The sequence below is a fragment of the Canis aureus genome, chromosome 21 (genome assembly GCF_053574225.1).
Source record: "Canis aureus isolate CA01 chromosome 21, VMU_Caureus_v.1.0, whole genome shotgun sequence".
In the NCBI taxonomy this organism is placed as follows: Eukaryota; Metazoa; Chordata; class Mammalia; order Carnivora; family Canidae; genus Canis; species Canis aureus.
Window position 1 is genome coordinate 20,131,363 of NC_135631.1, and position 15,653 is coordinate 20,147,015.

Sequence of the window (15,653 nt, forward strand, 5' to 3'; positions counted from 1 at the left end):
AGGGATGCACTGAATCCTCCTAGAGGCAATCAAGTAGAAGAAGTTTTGATAACATAAGGCAGAGAAAACGCTACTAGTCTTTAAAAATATGGAAATGTCAAGTGTCAGTTATGAGTATCTTTGAAAGCAAAACTCAAGGAACAGTTTCACTAACATTCTATTTTCACTGACATTCTCCTTGTCACAACTTCTTGACCACATTTGTCGAGGATATCTGCAGTCCTGAAGGTGGTACTCTCAAATGCTAGATGCATGACAAAGGGATTAACATAGGATGAGGCATGGAACACTGATTATTTCAGTGGGTGCTATTTCTGTGTGGTCCTGATTCTTTTTCTTCCCATTTAAATTAGGACCTATTACTCTCATATCTGCATCATTCATGGGGACTATTATTGTCCTTGCCTACTTAAAAATGGTGCCACCTTGGGTTTATTAGCCAATTATCACCAAAGAAGAATTTCACGGAAGTTCCAATAGGCTGCAGCTCTGGCACTATAGTTTTGGTACTAGCCACGATGTGAATTCAGTATTATTAAAAAAGTACATTAATTGTAAACAGACTGCCATATTAATTATGTAGAAAAGACTACCATATTTATTCATTTAATAGGCATTGCAAGCATTATGTTTATTAAATATCAAATATTTAGGCTCTTCCTTATGAAGCATTCACTTCTTCACAACTCTCTACCAACTAGTTAGAAGGTATATGGAAGGGGAATGTGTTGGGACTGAAGCCAACAAATATGCCTTTCCATCACAGCCATCTAATATTAATGTACCCATCCTATAGTATTTTCTCCCTAGGATAATGGATTATTTTGCTCTGAGTTTCTTTTGTTCTATTTCTAATATAATTTGCCTGTTTTATTTTTGGATGGGTACTTAAAAGAAGCATCTTATATTTTAATTTCAAGACTATCTCTAACTTCATTTTAATATAGCCTAATGTACACTCTGGTTCTCAAATCCCGAAAGATGAGCTTAACTTAATGAAACATAAGGTATTTCAGAGAGTAGTAAATTGTAGTGGTAGGTATGTAAATAATGAGTTTTCTCATGCTCTCAGAAAAAGTCTAACCAGTGTAAAATCAGTTACATACCATATCTAATATTATGTTTCCATGAAAATTTTGATTCTTGAGACTTCAGATAATTCTTCTCAAAGTCAAAACTCATCCTTATATGGATTTATTCCTATAGATGAATGAATGTAGCTCTTTTCAATTTCCTACATCTCCTATACATAGTTGCTTCATAAAGAGATTGGCTAGAAAACTGATTTAACACTTGAAATGGTACTAGATAATAAAAGATCTGGGGTAGAAAGAGTCCATACTCTAATGAAGAAATAATTACAATAAAATATGTAGATCTGTTTTTATTTGATATTACTAATGCCTTAAAAAAACAAAACAGGATTATGTTGCAGGTTTTCAGCAGTTACTTCTTCTACCTGTGTTTTATTCATCAAAACCACAACTCTCATGCACCATACCCTGGAAGTTACTTAGAATGAAATCTAGCTTTGTGAATATAAATTTCCAAGTTAGGCAAGTGGATGACATATATTTTGTTTTTTTGCAATGATGTAAGAGAATACAAAGAGAATAGCTGAAGATTTTTTAAAAATATCATTGATCCAGATCTGAGGGCTGAGCACCAGAACGTTGTTTTAACTAAGAGACTGTGAAAACAAATTATGGACATCAAGGAGGCAATAGTACAGCATCCAAATGTCATTCTGGAAAAAGCACTTGTCTTTTTTCCCACCTCTTATAAAATTTAGTGTTTCTTAGGCTTATTAGATACGCTGTATCTTCTCTCCATTTCCCAAATTAACATCTCTCCCAGAATCTCATGTACCACTTACTCCTATTGCTAAAGCCTGAAACCTGGCTCAGTTTTAAGCTCTTCAATTCCATTTCTTCCAGCATTCAATTCTGTCTAGATAATCTTCTTCCAAACTTTGTACTTCTTTCCATTCTTAATGTTATCTTAATTATGTCCAATAGCCTCCAAACGTCCTCTCCTACTAGGAGTTTCTCCTAGTCCAAACCTTCCTCTATTAGTCTATACTAATATCAGAGTGATCTTTTATTTTTTTCTTTTAGAAGAATTTAATAACATTGGTTTTTTTTATAAGATATATATATGTATTTATTATTTTTAAAAGTTTTTATTTTAAGGGTGATTTTTTAAAAAACTAAGTCTGATAATGTTATTTCCCTGCTTGAGACAAAGAAGGAACTGAGTCCTGTTTACCTTTTCATTTTTATGTCTCTTCACTACCCACCCCTCCCCACTTTATGTTCCGGACATGAGAACTTCCTATTGGCAGCTGCCCAAAGCACAATGCTATACTCTCCCTTCTAGACCTTATGAATATGCTGTGTGCTTTGATCAACTCCTACTTAATCCTTTAGAATTTCAAGTCAGGTTTTACCTTCCCAGTCTGGAAAAACTTTATTGACCCCAGTCTGGATAAATAATGTTTTGTGTCTTATAGCACCGTGTATATAATTTATTGCATCATATTATAACATGATGGATTATATCATATGGCTCCTCCAACTTGGCTACAAGCTTCCAAAGCTGTACTGTCCATCATGGTATCTGCCAGTAATACATGTGGCCATTTAATTCTACATATTATATAAAATTCAAGTTCAGTTCCTCAGACACACCAGCCATATGTCCTGCGCTCAGCAGCCACAGATGCCTAGTGGTTATCATACTGGACAGCGCAGATACCGAATATCCCGTTTTTGCAGAAAGGTCTATGGTATAGCACTACAGGCAGAGACTTACCTATTCTCACATGCTTCTGGCCCTTAAGTGAGTGCTCAGTGTTTGTGGAATTAACAAATGCATGAATAAATAAAAGGAAAGTTGTGAAGTTAATGTCTGGTGAATTTTGCTCACCCCCCACGGCTTGCTGAGCGGCATTTAAGTCTTCTCTTCCACCCTCTGTTTCTGCCCTCTATGTTCATTGGCTCTAGCTGCTCCTGAGCACAGCGTCATTGAAGATGCTAAGTGCTGGGATCAGTTTGGGGTTGGGTACATTTGCACCCAGCGTCAGAAGTCCACAATCTATGTCACTTACACCTACTTTCACTTTTACATAGGAAGTCAGATCAAATTTCAAGTCTCTTCAGATGATAGAAAGTTTCTCTAATCCTTCCTGATTGAGAGATTCATACACACAATGTACAGGAAGTAGGTCAGAATCTTAAGTTTCATTTTAAAATTTTAAATTGCTCACCCTACAGTTTTAAGGAAAAAACTGTTGGTACTTCATGTGTAAGGATGCAGGCACTAACTATGTTTCCTACTCTTTTTTTTTTTTAAATAGGGGGAGGTAGGGAGGAGCAGAGGGAGAGGGAGAGAGAATCTTAAGTAGGCTCTATGTCCAGTGTAGAGCCGGATGTGAGGCCCCATCTCCCAACCTTGTAATCATGGCCTACGCCAAAACCAAGAGTCAGATTTTTAACGACTGAGCCACCAGGTGCCCTGCCTGATTCCTACATTCTTAGAATAGTTATGAAAATTCTAATGCAAGAGGAAAGCACTCATAGGAGTAGGTCAGCAGTACAGTGGCTTGTAATGCCAACAGTTTCTTACTAATTTATAATCTTCAACTGTATGCATACCTACCTTTTTAAAAAAGATTTATTTATTTGAGAGAGAGCATGAGCAGGTGGTGTTGAGGGAGACGGGAGAGAGAATGCCAAGCACTACCCACTGAGCATGGAGCCCAACGTGCGGCTCGATCCCACAACCCTGATATCGTGACCTGAGCCAAAATCAAGAGCAGACACTTAACCAACCGAGCCACCCAGGCACCCCATGCATACCTACTTTTACATTTGTTATTCCTCTTTTCTCTTCTTATTTTAGGTAGATGACAGTTTAGTACAGTGAGAATGCTTTCATGTGCTAACATTAAATGAGGCATGGAAACCCACAGAATTTTAACTACTCAAAGCAGTAACACAATAACTTCATTTAGTTGCTTATTTCTTTTTTTTTTTTTAATTTTTTTTTTAATTTTTATTTATTTATGATAGTCACAGAGAGAGAGAGAGAGAGAGAGAGAGAAGCAGGCTCCATGCACTGGGAGCCTGATGTGGGATTCGATCCCGGGTCTCCAGGGCCCAGGCGATCACGCCCTGGGCCAAAGGCAGGCGCCAAACCGCTGCGCCACCCAGGGATCCCTAGTTGCTTATTTCAAAAGACATCTGAACATACTCTACATACATATTCCAGCAGACCACTGTATCAGATTAGGAAGCTACATGACACTTGGAATATATTCTCTTTACTGCCATGAGGAAGAGTCTGTTTCAGACACTTACACTGAGCAGCAGCATTATAATTTCGTCTTCTTAATCTCTCCTTTAGGCAACCTTAAAGTAAAGAGGTCTCCTATAACTTTCAGACAAATAAGCATAAGTATTTTCATTTTACTAAATTACATAATTGCCCTCCTCGACTCACAGCAGTGGCACTGATTTTCCAATTTTGAATGGTTAAAATATACTTAGGTGAACAAAAGTTTCAGGAATACTTCCTACTTTTTCAGCAGAAATGCTGATTTTTTGCATTTGTATATGAATACATATATTCAGACATATTAATAAGGTAAAACATATTCTACAAAATAAGATTCTATAAACTACATGTTATTGTTAAAATATGATTAAAGGAGCAGCTGGGTGGCTCAGTGGTTGAGCATCTGCTTTGGCTCAGGTTGTGATCCCAGCGTCCTGGGATCAAGTCCCGCATCAGGCTCCTTGCAGGGAGCTTGCTTCTCCCTCTGCCTATGTCTCTGTCTCTCTCTGTCTCTCATGGATAAATAAATAAAATCTTTAAAAAAAAAAAAGATTAAATTATTCTGAAAATGTTCAGAGAACACATCAGAAAATTCTTAAGTTGTGGAGGCCTCAAGGATGATTATTTAATGTTAAATATCAGAAGAAAAACACCTCAGAATCATAAACAATAAGTCAAATTTATCTTCAGAATTGTGTTAGCTATAGGATGAAAAAGTCACGTCATCTCCGCAGTGAACCTCACTTTAGCAAAAAAGTAAACATATTTCCTCCACATCAGCTGCAATCAAGGCATTAGCAGTATGCCATGATTGATTATCCTGGGACCCGTTGCTGAGAAATGGATGTGTAGCACAGGTTTTTATCACTACAGTCTGCAAAAAGCAAGTCCCTTGTTTAGATATCCTAGTTGTAATGAGTGACATTATTAGGTAGTTCTTCTATTTAAATGACATAGGATTTAGTGTATCAGCAGCTTATAATAAACAAGCCCTTTCAATCTGATGACTCTTTTCCCTACACATAAGTACTTTTTGTGTTTATAATTCAAGTGGTAATAGAAGACCATATGGTTGTGACTTTTAGCTAAAGTAAATGACATTTAAACAAACAGAAAAACAGCATTAGGATATTCAAGGATTTGAACTATAACCTAAATACACAGTACACATTAAGGGGCTATTAGTGTTACTATATGCACTGACCATTTTCTAATGCTGTCCAATTAGTGAGTTTTTCAGTTTGCTAATCAGTTTTTCAAAAATATTTTCTAACACACTGTCAAACACCTTTATCACTGGCAAATTGCCCCATTTACAACTTTTCCTTTTAAAAACACTGTACCACCAATATATCCTGAGAACATTTAGACAGTTCTTTCTGAAATGTAAAACTGCTTCTATTGCTTCCATCCCTGCCAATAACAATAATGATGTTATAATTAACCTATATATATAGTTTTTAAAAAAGAAAAATTTAAGAAAATGCAAATAGTACAAGAGAGCAGTTCAGAAGTTATTTCAAGAAAAAAAGATATGAATTTGTCTTGCACCACAGTGGTTGCAGCGATGGTGGCAAGATGTGGTCTAATTCTGATTGTATTTAAAAGATATGGTCACCATGATTTGCTAATGGATTAGATGCACAGTGCAAGAAGAAAAAAGGCAAGAAGGACTCCCAAGATTTATAACCTGAGCAAGCAGAAGGATGGAGTTGCTGTTGCTGCAGTGAGGATATGTGTGGGAGGAGCCAGTTTGAGAAAGATCAGGAGTTCGGTTTTGGACATGTTAAGTTGGAAGTACCTGTTATGTACTATGGTGGAGATAGTAGGCAGACTATTAGATATAGGATTCTGGAGTTCGGGAAACAGGTTGTGGCTGACATAAATTTGGGAGTTAGGTAGTATTTAAAACCATGAGACAGGATGAGGCCACCTAATGGGTCAATGTATATGAATGAGAGAAGTTTAAAATATGAACCCTTAGTTACTCTAATGTTGAGAGGAACCAACAAAGGAATCTTAGAAGAAACAAAAAAATAGGCAGAAAACCCAGAGTGTGCAGTCCCCAAAACTAAGTGAAACTAGGTTTTGAGAACAAATATTTCAAATACTAACAAAAGATCAAGTAATATGAGGACTAAAGTTGACTGATGGATAGGAACAGTGGGTACCCGACAAGAAGGGTTTCAGTGAAGTCAAAACCTAACAGAGATGAACTCAAGAAAGAATGTGAAGTTCAGGGCAGGGTCAGTAAGCAGATACAATTCTTTCCTATAGGAAGATGTGGTGTCAAAGGAGTTTGTTTAAATGGGAAGTTTTATAGCACCTTTCTTTGCTGACAGGAACTTACTATATTGCAAAATGCCTAACCTGTACTACCCTAGTGACACTATGGATTAAAGTCATAGCCCTGAACTATAGCACAATATTACCTTCAGAAAAATTATAAAGTGTTCTCTTCATCTTTTCATGAACTTTATAGCAAAATTTCACCATGTTTCCTGAGCCCTGGGCCTATTTTCCATAGGAAAATTGAAACTACATTATACAGGCTTTTATACTGCACTTTGCCTACTGTGCAAATCGACAGGATAATGACCATTTTATGTATTTCCTATTTGCTAAATGCTTCTGCTTCCAACTAAATTATTTTTGGCAAATTAATGGCTTTTAACTTAAAACTGAGGAATTCTTACAGTATAGAAAGGCAGGTTATTCAAGATGTTTGAGCTGAGTATAATGTTTCTTTTGAAAGTCACAAATTAAGCTCATATCCTAGTAGCCAATACTTAGCCCATAACCCAAGGTAAGAATTATTGGCCTCAATACCATTGAAACGAGCAAAACCCATTGCAATAGCACCTGATAAGGACTGCTTAGTTTCCAAATGCTTAATGTAAAAAATAAATCATGGTTTTTAAGTGTTGCTGCCACATGGACTTTTAGAACTCCAGAATGAATAAAATGGTTCCACATCACTTAACCAATGATCGGTTTATATTCTTTTTTGCCAACTTAGGAACAATGCTATTTCTTTCATATGCTAAATTCTATGTTCTAAGTTCCAAATGACAATTTTGGTGTTTTGCTTTCTGAAGCACCTACTTAGGAGAATAATTTTTTTTTTAGGAGCGGGAGGAGGACCTGGAATTCAAAACACATTTAATATTCATCTTTACCAAGCAACTCAATCAAGATCTGAATAGTAATGTCTTCATCATAAATAACAATGATTTTTCTAAGAGGATACATAGGTAAGGGAAAGAAACCTATTTCATAAAATATATGAAAGCACCAGTGTGCTTCAGAGATAGCTGAAAAAGGGAAACCTCTAGAGGGGGAGACCCTGCAAAGGTTTGGATATCTCTTCAGAATGCTCCAAACTTGGATGAATTTTTGTTATAAATCACCTTGATTAATGGAACACATTTGCTAAAGTGGTTCTGTAATAACTACACAATTCTTATTGCTCAAAAACCCAGCCTAGAAAAACTGGTGGAGGCAGAAAAGCCTTCAAAAAATCACTGGCTTTTCTTTTAGGACCAATACTGTCCCTGATCAGAAATAGTTCCTTTTCTTTTTAAAAAATAATGAAAACAAATATATTTTAAGGGAAGTACAATTTGATGAGATGGGAGCATAAATAATAATAATAATCGAGTAGAGGATATTTTGGGAGAGGTAGTAGTAGCATGGTAAAGAGTACAAATTCTGGATGGAGCCAGGTCACTTGTGTTTGAATTATAACTTTTTCTCACTAACTGTTTGAAGCTGGACAGTCTATTTAACCTTCTGTTGTCCAGTTTTCCCATCTGTCAAATACTACTATTACTACGTATCTCAGTGGATTGCTGTTGTGATGATGATAAATAAATTAACCTTTGTGAAGAGTTTCAACAGTATCTGGTACCGATGAAGCATATAAGTGTTGGCCAATAGTATTACAATTATGTCAGTCACTTGTAAACATGTAAACCCAAGTGAACGGAATATATCTAGAACAATATGGCAGTGTCTTAATTTATCCACTCACTGAACATAAAAACTAGATGAATATTTTCCTTAAAAACAGAATATTCAAAAAAATTTACATCTTGTAGTCCTTTGTCTTATCAGATTACTTAGCAAATATCTAATCCCCTGATATTCTTCTAATAACTCTTAAAAAGAAAACAAGAATTGTGTGGTGTTTAAGTACACAGATAGTAGGTGCTATATCATTTATATGTTTTGTTATTCTATCTATTGACAAAATTATTTCTGGTATCAAGCATATGCTTGTTACTAAAATAACTTAAAAGTGACTAGAATGTCTCATGAAATGTTGAGAGTCATATGAAGGTGAAACCATTATGTAAAATTCTGTCATTTTTGAAAAATAACAGGATATAGTGTCCATGATAAAGGTCACAGAAAAAATAGGTTACCTGATACCACACTACAACCTTCAACATTATCATCATCAGCTAACAGTTACTAGTATGTTTAGCACTGTGGTAATAAACATTAAAAACATTTGCACTGCTGAACCATAGTCTATTATGGATGGTACATAAATAATAGATTTAATAATCTATTGATCAGACTTACAAGGCAATCAGAGGCTATTATAGTTCAAAATAAATACACAATGATCGAGACAATTTAACTCAATTATTTGCTTATGTTGGGGACGAAGATAAAGTTAGTTAATAGGTGTAACAGCTACATCAATAATTTGAGAGTGACAGAAAACTTAAAGAAAAGTAAAAAAATAAGATATAAAATTATTAAAGTAAGACAAATATACACAGTAAACAAAAGCCCACCCTCCCGGGTCACGGCAGCTGTGTGATTGGTGAGAGAAGCTAACATTACGTCTGCTCTTCACTCCTCCATCCTGCCACTCTTGCTCTCTTTTTCTAACTGGATAGTCAAGTTGACTAGACCAAGGTATAATTTCTATCCTAAAAATTAGAGTAGGATTTAAAAAAACTAAACTGTAGACTTTGATTCTACCATATTTGCCACTAACAAGTCAGTGGAAAAATTTTCTAAGCCAGGATCCCGTTGGCATTTAGCTGGCACGTCTCCTTTGTCTTCTCCAATCTGACAATTTGTATCTTTCCTTATTTATCATAATCTTGACATTTTTGAAGAGTATTAGTCAGCTATGTTGCAGGATGACACTTAGGATTTTTCTGATGTTTTCTCATGATTAGACTGAGGTTTCATTTACTTTTGTAGAAATGCCACAAAAGTGAGAATACCCTTCCTAGTGCTTCATTTCAGGGGCTACCTTATGTTGATATGTCTTTTTATTGGTGAAACTAACTTCGATCACTCAATTAAGGTGGTGTCTGCCAGTTTTTCTTCTACTACTATTTGTCCCTTTGTAATAAATATCTCAGATACTTTGAAACTGTGCAAATAAACTTTTCTTAAACTTTGACCAATATTTTGACATCCACTGGAGAATCTTGCCTGCAACAATTATTATTGAGATAGTTATATAGAGTTTTAAAAGAAACTAAAATATATACAATATAACAGCCAAACTGTTCTTGATACAAACATACTTAAATTCTACTGAATGCAGCATATTAACTTATATTCAAGATGTGAACTGCAGTTATTTTCTTTTGTCAGTGTGTTCAGTTGATGTTGATCAGTGAATAATAATTAAAATGTTACTTACATAATTATGGCTTTTAAAGAAATCTGATGGACTACTGGTGAGGATTTTGTCTCCTTCCAAACCAATTACTCTTTTACAAATGTTTGATTTTGGATCACTCGGGCTTTTTGCAATCACAATGTCACCTCTGAGGGGGAAAAAAGTCAAAGAAATGTCAGTGTTAAGCATAAACACATGGATGACACTAGTAGAATACTTTTATAACTTAAACAAAGTCACACCCCTTATCCTCTCACATATTGACCCTCTCATACATTTACCAGCTTTGAGAACCCTTGTCACTGAGTTTTACAGTGATGGTTAGAATCCAACAAGAGTGGTGGAAAAGTTATTAGAAGATTTTAAAATTTCTGGTAATTCTGTGACAACTATCTTCTTGTACTGTATCCACTATGTCTTACTTCTGTATCAAATTTTTTAGAACCAAAATCATACAAAAGCAATTCCACATAAGTACCACCAAATTAAGTAAATTTACTGTCCAGCAATTAATACTGATTGACTCCAGGGCACAAAAAAACACAGTAACATCATAAATATTTCCCTAGAGCTTAAAGAATGGAAGAGTTACAGCATATAAGAATCCATAATAATTTACAGTATAGTAAAAAAATACCTTAATTTTGAGGAACAACATCAGAAGACACAACCAAATAAAATGCTAAAAAGCTGCCCAAACATATACTACAAAAAATAAATTGATAATTGTTGGTATATCAAATGTGTAATACCAACATGGGGGGGTATGATTACATGTAGAAGGCATGATTCATGGAAGAACTAACAATATACATGGATTAGAAGAATAAGAAAGATCTTTAAAAGTGTAAATGAAAAAAAAAGTGTAAATGAAGGAGACAAAATAGGAATAAGTGCACCAACCAAATAGAACACAACATTCTTTCTGCAAAAAATGAGTAGTAAATGAATTCTCATGACTAACACACATATTTGAAAGGATTTAATTATTTGTGTTATCTGTACATAGTTCCAGAATAATTTGATGTTACTTATAATAAAAGGTGCATATATCAAAATATCAAAAAACATATAACTAAAAGGAAAGTGACAGTCAAATCGGAAACCTAGTTATTAGTAGAACTACCCTACGACCCAGCAATTGCACTTCTGGGGATTTACCCCAAAGATACAGATGCAGTGAAATGGCAGGACACCGGCACCCCAGTGTTTATAGCAGCAATGTCCACAATAGCCAAACTGTGGAAGGAGCCTCGGTGTCCATCGAAAGATGAATGGATAAAGAAGATGTGGTCTATGTACACAATGGAATATTCCTCAGCCATTAGAAACGATGAATACCTACCATTTGCTTCAATGTGGATAGAACTGGAGGGTATTTTTTTTTTTTTTTTTTTTGGTAAAGATTTTATTTATTCATGAGAGATACAGAGAGAGAGAGGCAGAGACACAGGCAGAGGGAGAAGCAGGCTCCATGCAGGGAGCCCCATGCAGGACTCGATCCTGGGACTTCAGGATCACGCCCTGGGCCAAAGGCAGGCACTAAACCGCTGAGCGACCCAGGCATCCCAGAACTGGAGGGTATTATGCTGAGTGAAGTAAGTCAATCGGAGAAGGAAAAACATTGTATGGTCTCATTCATTTGGGGAATACAAAAAATAGTGAAAGGGATTAAAAGGGAAAGAGAGAAAATGAGTGGGAGATAGAGAGGGAGACAGGACATGGGAGACTCCTAACTCTGGGAAACCAACAAGGGGTAGTAGGAGGGGAGGTGGGTGGGGGGATGGGGTGGCTGGGTGACGGGCACTCAGTCGGGGCACTTGACGGGATGATCACTGGGTATTATGCTATATGTTGGCAAATTGAACTCAATAAAAAAATATACAAAAAAAAAAAAAGAAACCTAGTTATTGCTACATATAAGTATTAACAAGAGTTCTAAACTTTTTGGTAGCCAAGTCAAAATGAAAATCTGATTAATTACATGGGAATCATTAACTAAAAAAGTTTAGTTTGGGAGGTAAAACAAAATCGTCTTAAGCAACTAAATCAAAGATGAATATACAAGACGGATTCCTATGTAAGGTAATATAAGATACCATCTTCCTCTGAAATTTTACAGTAATAGTAGTCACTGGAATGATACTTTATGGTTAGAGTTGAAGGCTTTAAAACACTAAATTCTATTATTTGCAGGTAATACAGGCTGCTCTTTTTTTTTGAAATGGGACAAACTAGTCTCTTTACAATCAAATGGAACCATGCCAATGGAACTTTCAGATGAACAAGTGTGCAAAGTTTGTAACATACTAAACAAAGTTGATTTTGGCTTGCTTTGGGGAAAGAAATGTTTTCTGAGAGTGTTTTATTCAGGTTATGTTTTGTAACAAATCAATACGATCCTTAAAACAAATTCTGCACTTGCATGGCAACATAAAAATCATAATTAAGTCAAAGTGTTTTTTAAAAAGTTAATTTTTTAAAATGTTTTATTTTTTAATTTTATTTTTTTTAAATTTTAAGTAGGCTCCACACCCAACATGAGGCTTGAACTCACAACCCTGAGATTAAAAGTCACATACTCTACCTACTGAGACAGCCAGGGCCCCTCAGTCAAGGTGTTTTTACAGAAATCAATATTAATGTAGACTATATTTCTAGTGGCATAACTAGATATAAATACAGAGCTTAGATCAAAGTAATTATTCCTTGGTTTCTCAACTCTTTCAAATAGGGTTTTAAAAGGAACTTAATAGACTGAAAATTTAGATTTTCTTTTCTCATTTATAGTTATAAACATGCTTATTATCATACTAAATTGTAAGCTTTCATAAAGAGTCAGTATCTTATTCAGTCATCTTAACATTCTGTGTACTTCGTATCTTACAAATTAGGTGCTCATTACCTATTTGGTTAAAGAATAAGTAGTAATTTTATGATCATTTAAGATATGAATGTTCTGTTCATTTAACTGAAGAGATCCATGTGCTTTAGATACCAGGTATGCAGACTTTCATTTTGCCTAAATGTTTGGCTATTCTAGCTTTAGAAACAAGCAGCTAGCTAATCAATCTCTTGCCATGGGTCAAAGATTCCCCTGAAATCTTAGTTCTGTACTGCAGATAAAAAGAATCCTCAGAACAGTAATATTTTTAAAGTTGAAGTTACTAGTTGACTCCCCTGATTGTAAAAGTTACTTGGTATATCTCATATAAATGCCAGATTTTAAGCTGTCCTTCAACGTAAGGGCCTCCTGAACGAATAGAATACAAAATGAAACCCTCAAAGAATCTCAATTTACTGAATGTAGTTATTTATATTACTCATCTGAATGCAAAGAGAATCTATTTTTAAAAGGATGATATTGAGTTGTTCATTCAAAATCAAAAGGATGATATTAAGTTACTCATTCAAAAATTTAGCCAACAAGTTCAGCTCCTTGTTACGGATGCTCAAGGACTATGAGTAAAATCATGTCATTAGGATGGAAAACAGCAGCTTATTTTCATGCTACAGTGATGCTAGGTCTCCGGTTAATCCAAAGACTGCATGTAGTAGTTTGGATATAAGTTAAAAAGAAAAAACACAACCTGTTATGTATGTGTTAGTTTATAAACAAATAACTATCAATTAGGTATCTTGAAGTTGTTAAGAGGAAAAGATCTGAAGGAGAATTTTACCTAGGGATGATGCTAGACTATATAGCCTTACCAAGAGATAACTTCTATCTACAAAATCTAAGATGCAAGAACAGTTTTATACTATTCTTGATGATTTTTCAGTAATGCAAAACGGACTATATAGAAAAGGCAAATAATGAAAGAGGAGTGCTTAAACCTACTCCTGCCATAAGCTAAATACCAATTCAAATGATTCAAATTTGGAGTTTATGGAAATGAAGGGGTGGTATTGTTTTTTTCAAAATTATGAAAAACTAACGAACCCCAAAATTTTAGGGAATCAGAGAGGTGCCCTTTAGAAAATACATTAAATTTCTAATACTTGACATTCATTCAGAAGGAATAATATATAGTTAAGCAGGATAAACAGTATCACAGGGACTGGAAACACCATTTAGAACAGGATTTTAAAAAATTTAGTGGCAAACAGTATTTGTCAGTTTTTCAACTTAATTAATCAGGAACTCAGAATAGATAAGCTCCCTGGCTCCCAGCTATAGATGGTGCTATAGTCTAAAAATCATCAAGTGCTCATCATAAGCTGTGAAGAATAAAATGGTCATCAACAGAAATTCAGTGTTATTTTAAAAATTTAAAAACCAATCACTGATTGGGTATGTGATATAGTTCCAAAGTCTCTAGGTTCTTTACTCAAAACACTGTAGAGCCAGCCCCAACAAAAAATAAAGTAGGCTTGAATGTACATTATAAAAGGGTCTGCTACTCTATTTTAGCCAATAATGCAAGGGACATAATGAGTGAGAAGGCTGTTCATGTTTACAGAAACCATTAAAATTTCTCGAACTGAGAGAAAAATACTTGAATCAAAATTTTAACCAGCTGGTCATTAATTTGGTTATTTACAAAGGGTTTTTATAGTTTTTATTTACTGCAGGAAAGGCACAATGTATTTACATGTTTTCACTATAACTTTAACATCTATGACAGAAATTTACCTTTGGATACCATAAAAATGTCGACTAAGATTTTCTGCAAAGACAATATCTGAATTTTGAATTGTAGGCTCCATTGATGGTCCAGAACACTGAAAAGAGAGGTAATTTTTAAATTTGAATAGAAACACTTTTTAAATATAACAAATCATCTGCGCAAGCTTCTAAGAAAGAAAATCAAACAAATGTTCTTCAAGCTTGGAGGATGATTTCTACTTTGGCAGCTTCTACATAAGTTCAACTCTACAGTAGCCACCAAATCTGGAAACACAGGCAAAAATATTAAAAATGGTTTACTGAGAATACATTACAATACATGAATAAATATCTATGTTTCCAAATTTTGACCATCCTGTATAATGTAAGCTCCATGAGGTTAGGACCTTATCACTCATGTTCCCAGATATATAACCAATGCCAAATATAGTGCTTGGCATAAAGCTGATACTCAGTAAATATTTGAATAAATAAGTGATTTATTTATCTTCTTGCTATTATAAATATCAAGTGCCCATGATGGTAATTTATTAAGTAATATCATACCATTCTCAATAAGTTCATGCCTAGAGTTCTCTTCCAAGAGAATAGCTTACTCATTTGATGGGCTGCAGCTTATTTTTTCTATTGAAAATAAGTGGCATAATGAGATGCACTTTAAAGACTTTCTATTAATATGCGTTAAAACAACCATCTGCATATATACCGCAAAACTGTAATAAATGATCACTGCCACTTAAAATATAGCAGTCTCCATTGATTTCACTTAGGTGTTGATAAAACGTTTTACTCAAAACCTCCAACTGAGGCAGAAATGACAAAGAACACATGAAAATTTATGTTTGCTACCTCTGTAGCCCACTCACTGGAAGTACCAGTGTAAATCTAAAAAAACAAAGAGGAGACCTTCACTTAAATATATTTGCATTTCTCCAGCTAAACCTGAAGTTGTATGACTTTGAATCCCTTACGGGAAACCTGATAAAAATAGCAATACCACCAACAAAACTCACTCAGTGGACACTGGAT

At 34.9% G+C, this 15,653-nt stretch overlaps 2 protein-coding genes across 9 annotated transcripts in view; one reads left to right on the top strand and one right to left on the bottom strand.

Annotated features, from left to right (window-relative positions):
* The window catches only part of DNAJC24 (DnaJ heat shock protein family (Hsp40) member C24), a 79,558-nt gene extending 69,789 nt beyond the window's left edge, over positions 1 to 9,769 (top strand). For both annotated transcript variants that reach the window (XR_013360055.1, XM_077863461.1), the window contains one exon: positions 7,468 to 9,769. Coding sequence is in view for 1 of the 2 variants with exons in the window: in XM_077863461.1 (XP_077719587.1) it covers positions 7,468 to 7,544 (77 nt within the window). In the remaining variant the exon portion in view is untranslated. The remainder of the gene's footprint in view (positions 1 to 7,467) is intronic.
* IMMP1L (inner mitochondrial membrane peptidase subunit 1) overlaps positions 1 to 15,653 on the bottom strand; it is an 82,713-nt gene that overhangs the window by 9,148 nt on the left and 57,912 nt on the right. For all 7 annotated transcript variants that reach the window (XM_077863455.1, XM_077863452.1, XM_077863458.1 and 4 more), the window contains 2 exons: positions 14,631 to 14,719; positions 10,016 to 10,142 (listed from right to left, as the gene is read on the bottom strand). In XM_077863455.1, coding sequence (XP_077719581.1) covers positions 10,016 to 10,142; positions 14,631 to 14,719 — 216 coding nt within the window. The remainder of the gene's footprint in view (positions 1 to 10,015; positions 10,143 to 14,630; positions 14,720 to 15,653) is intronic.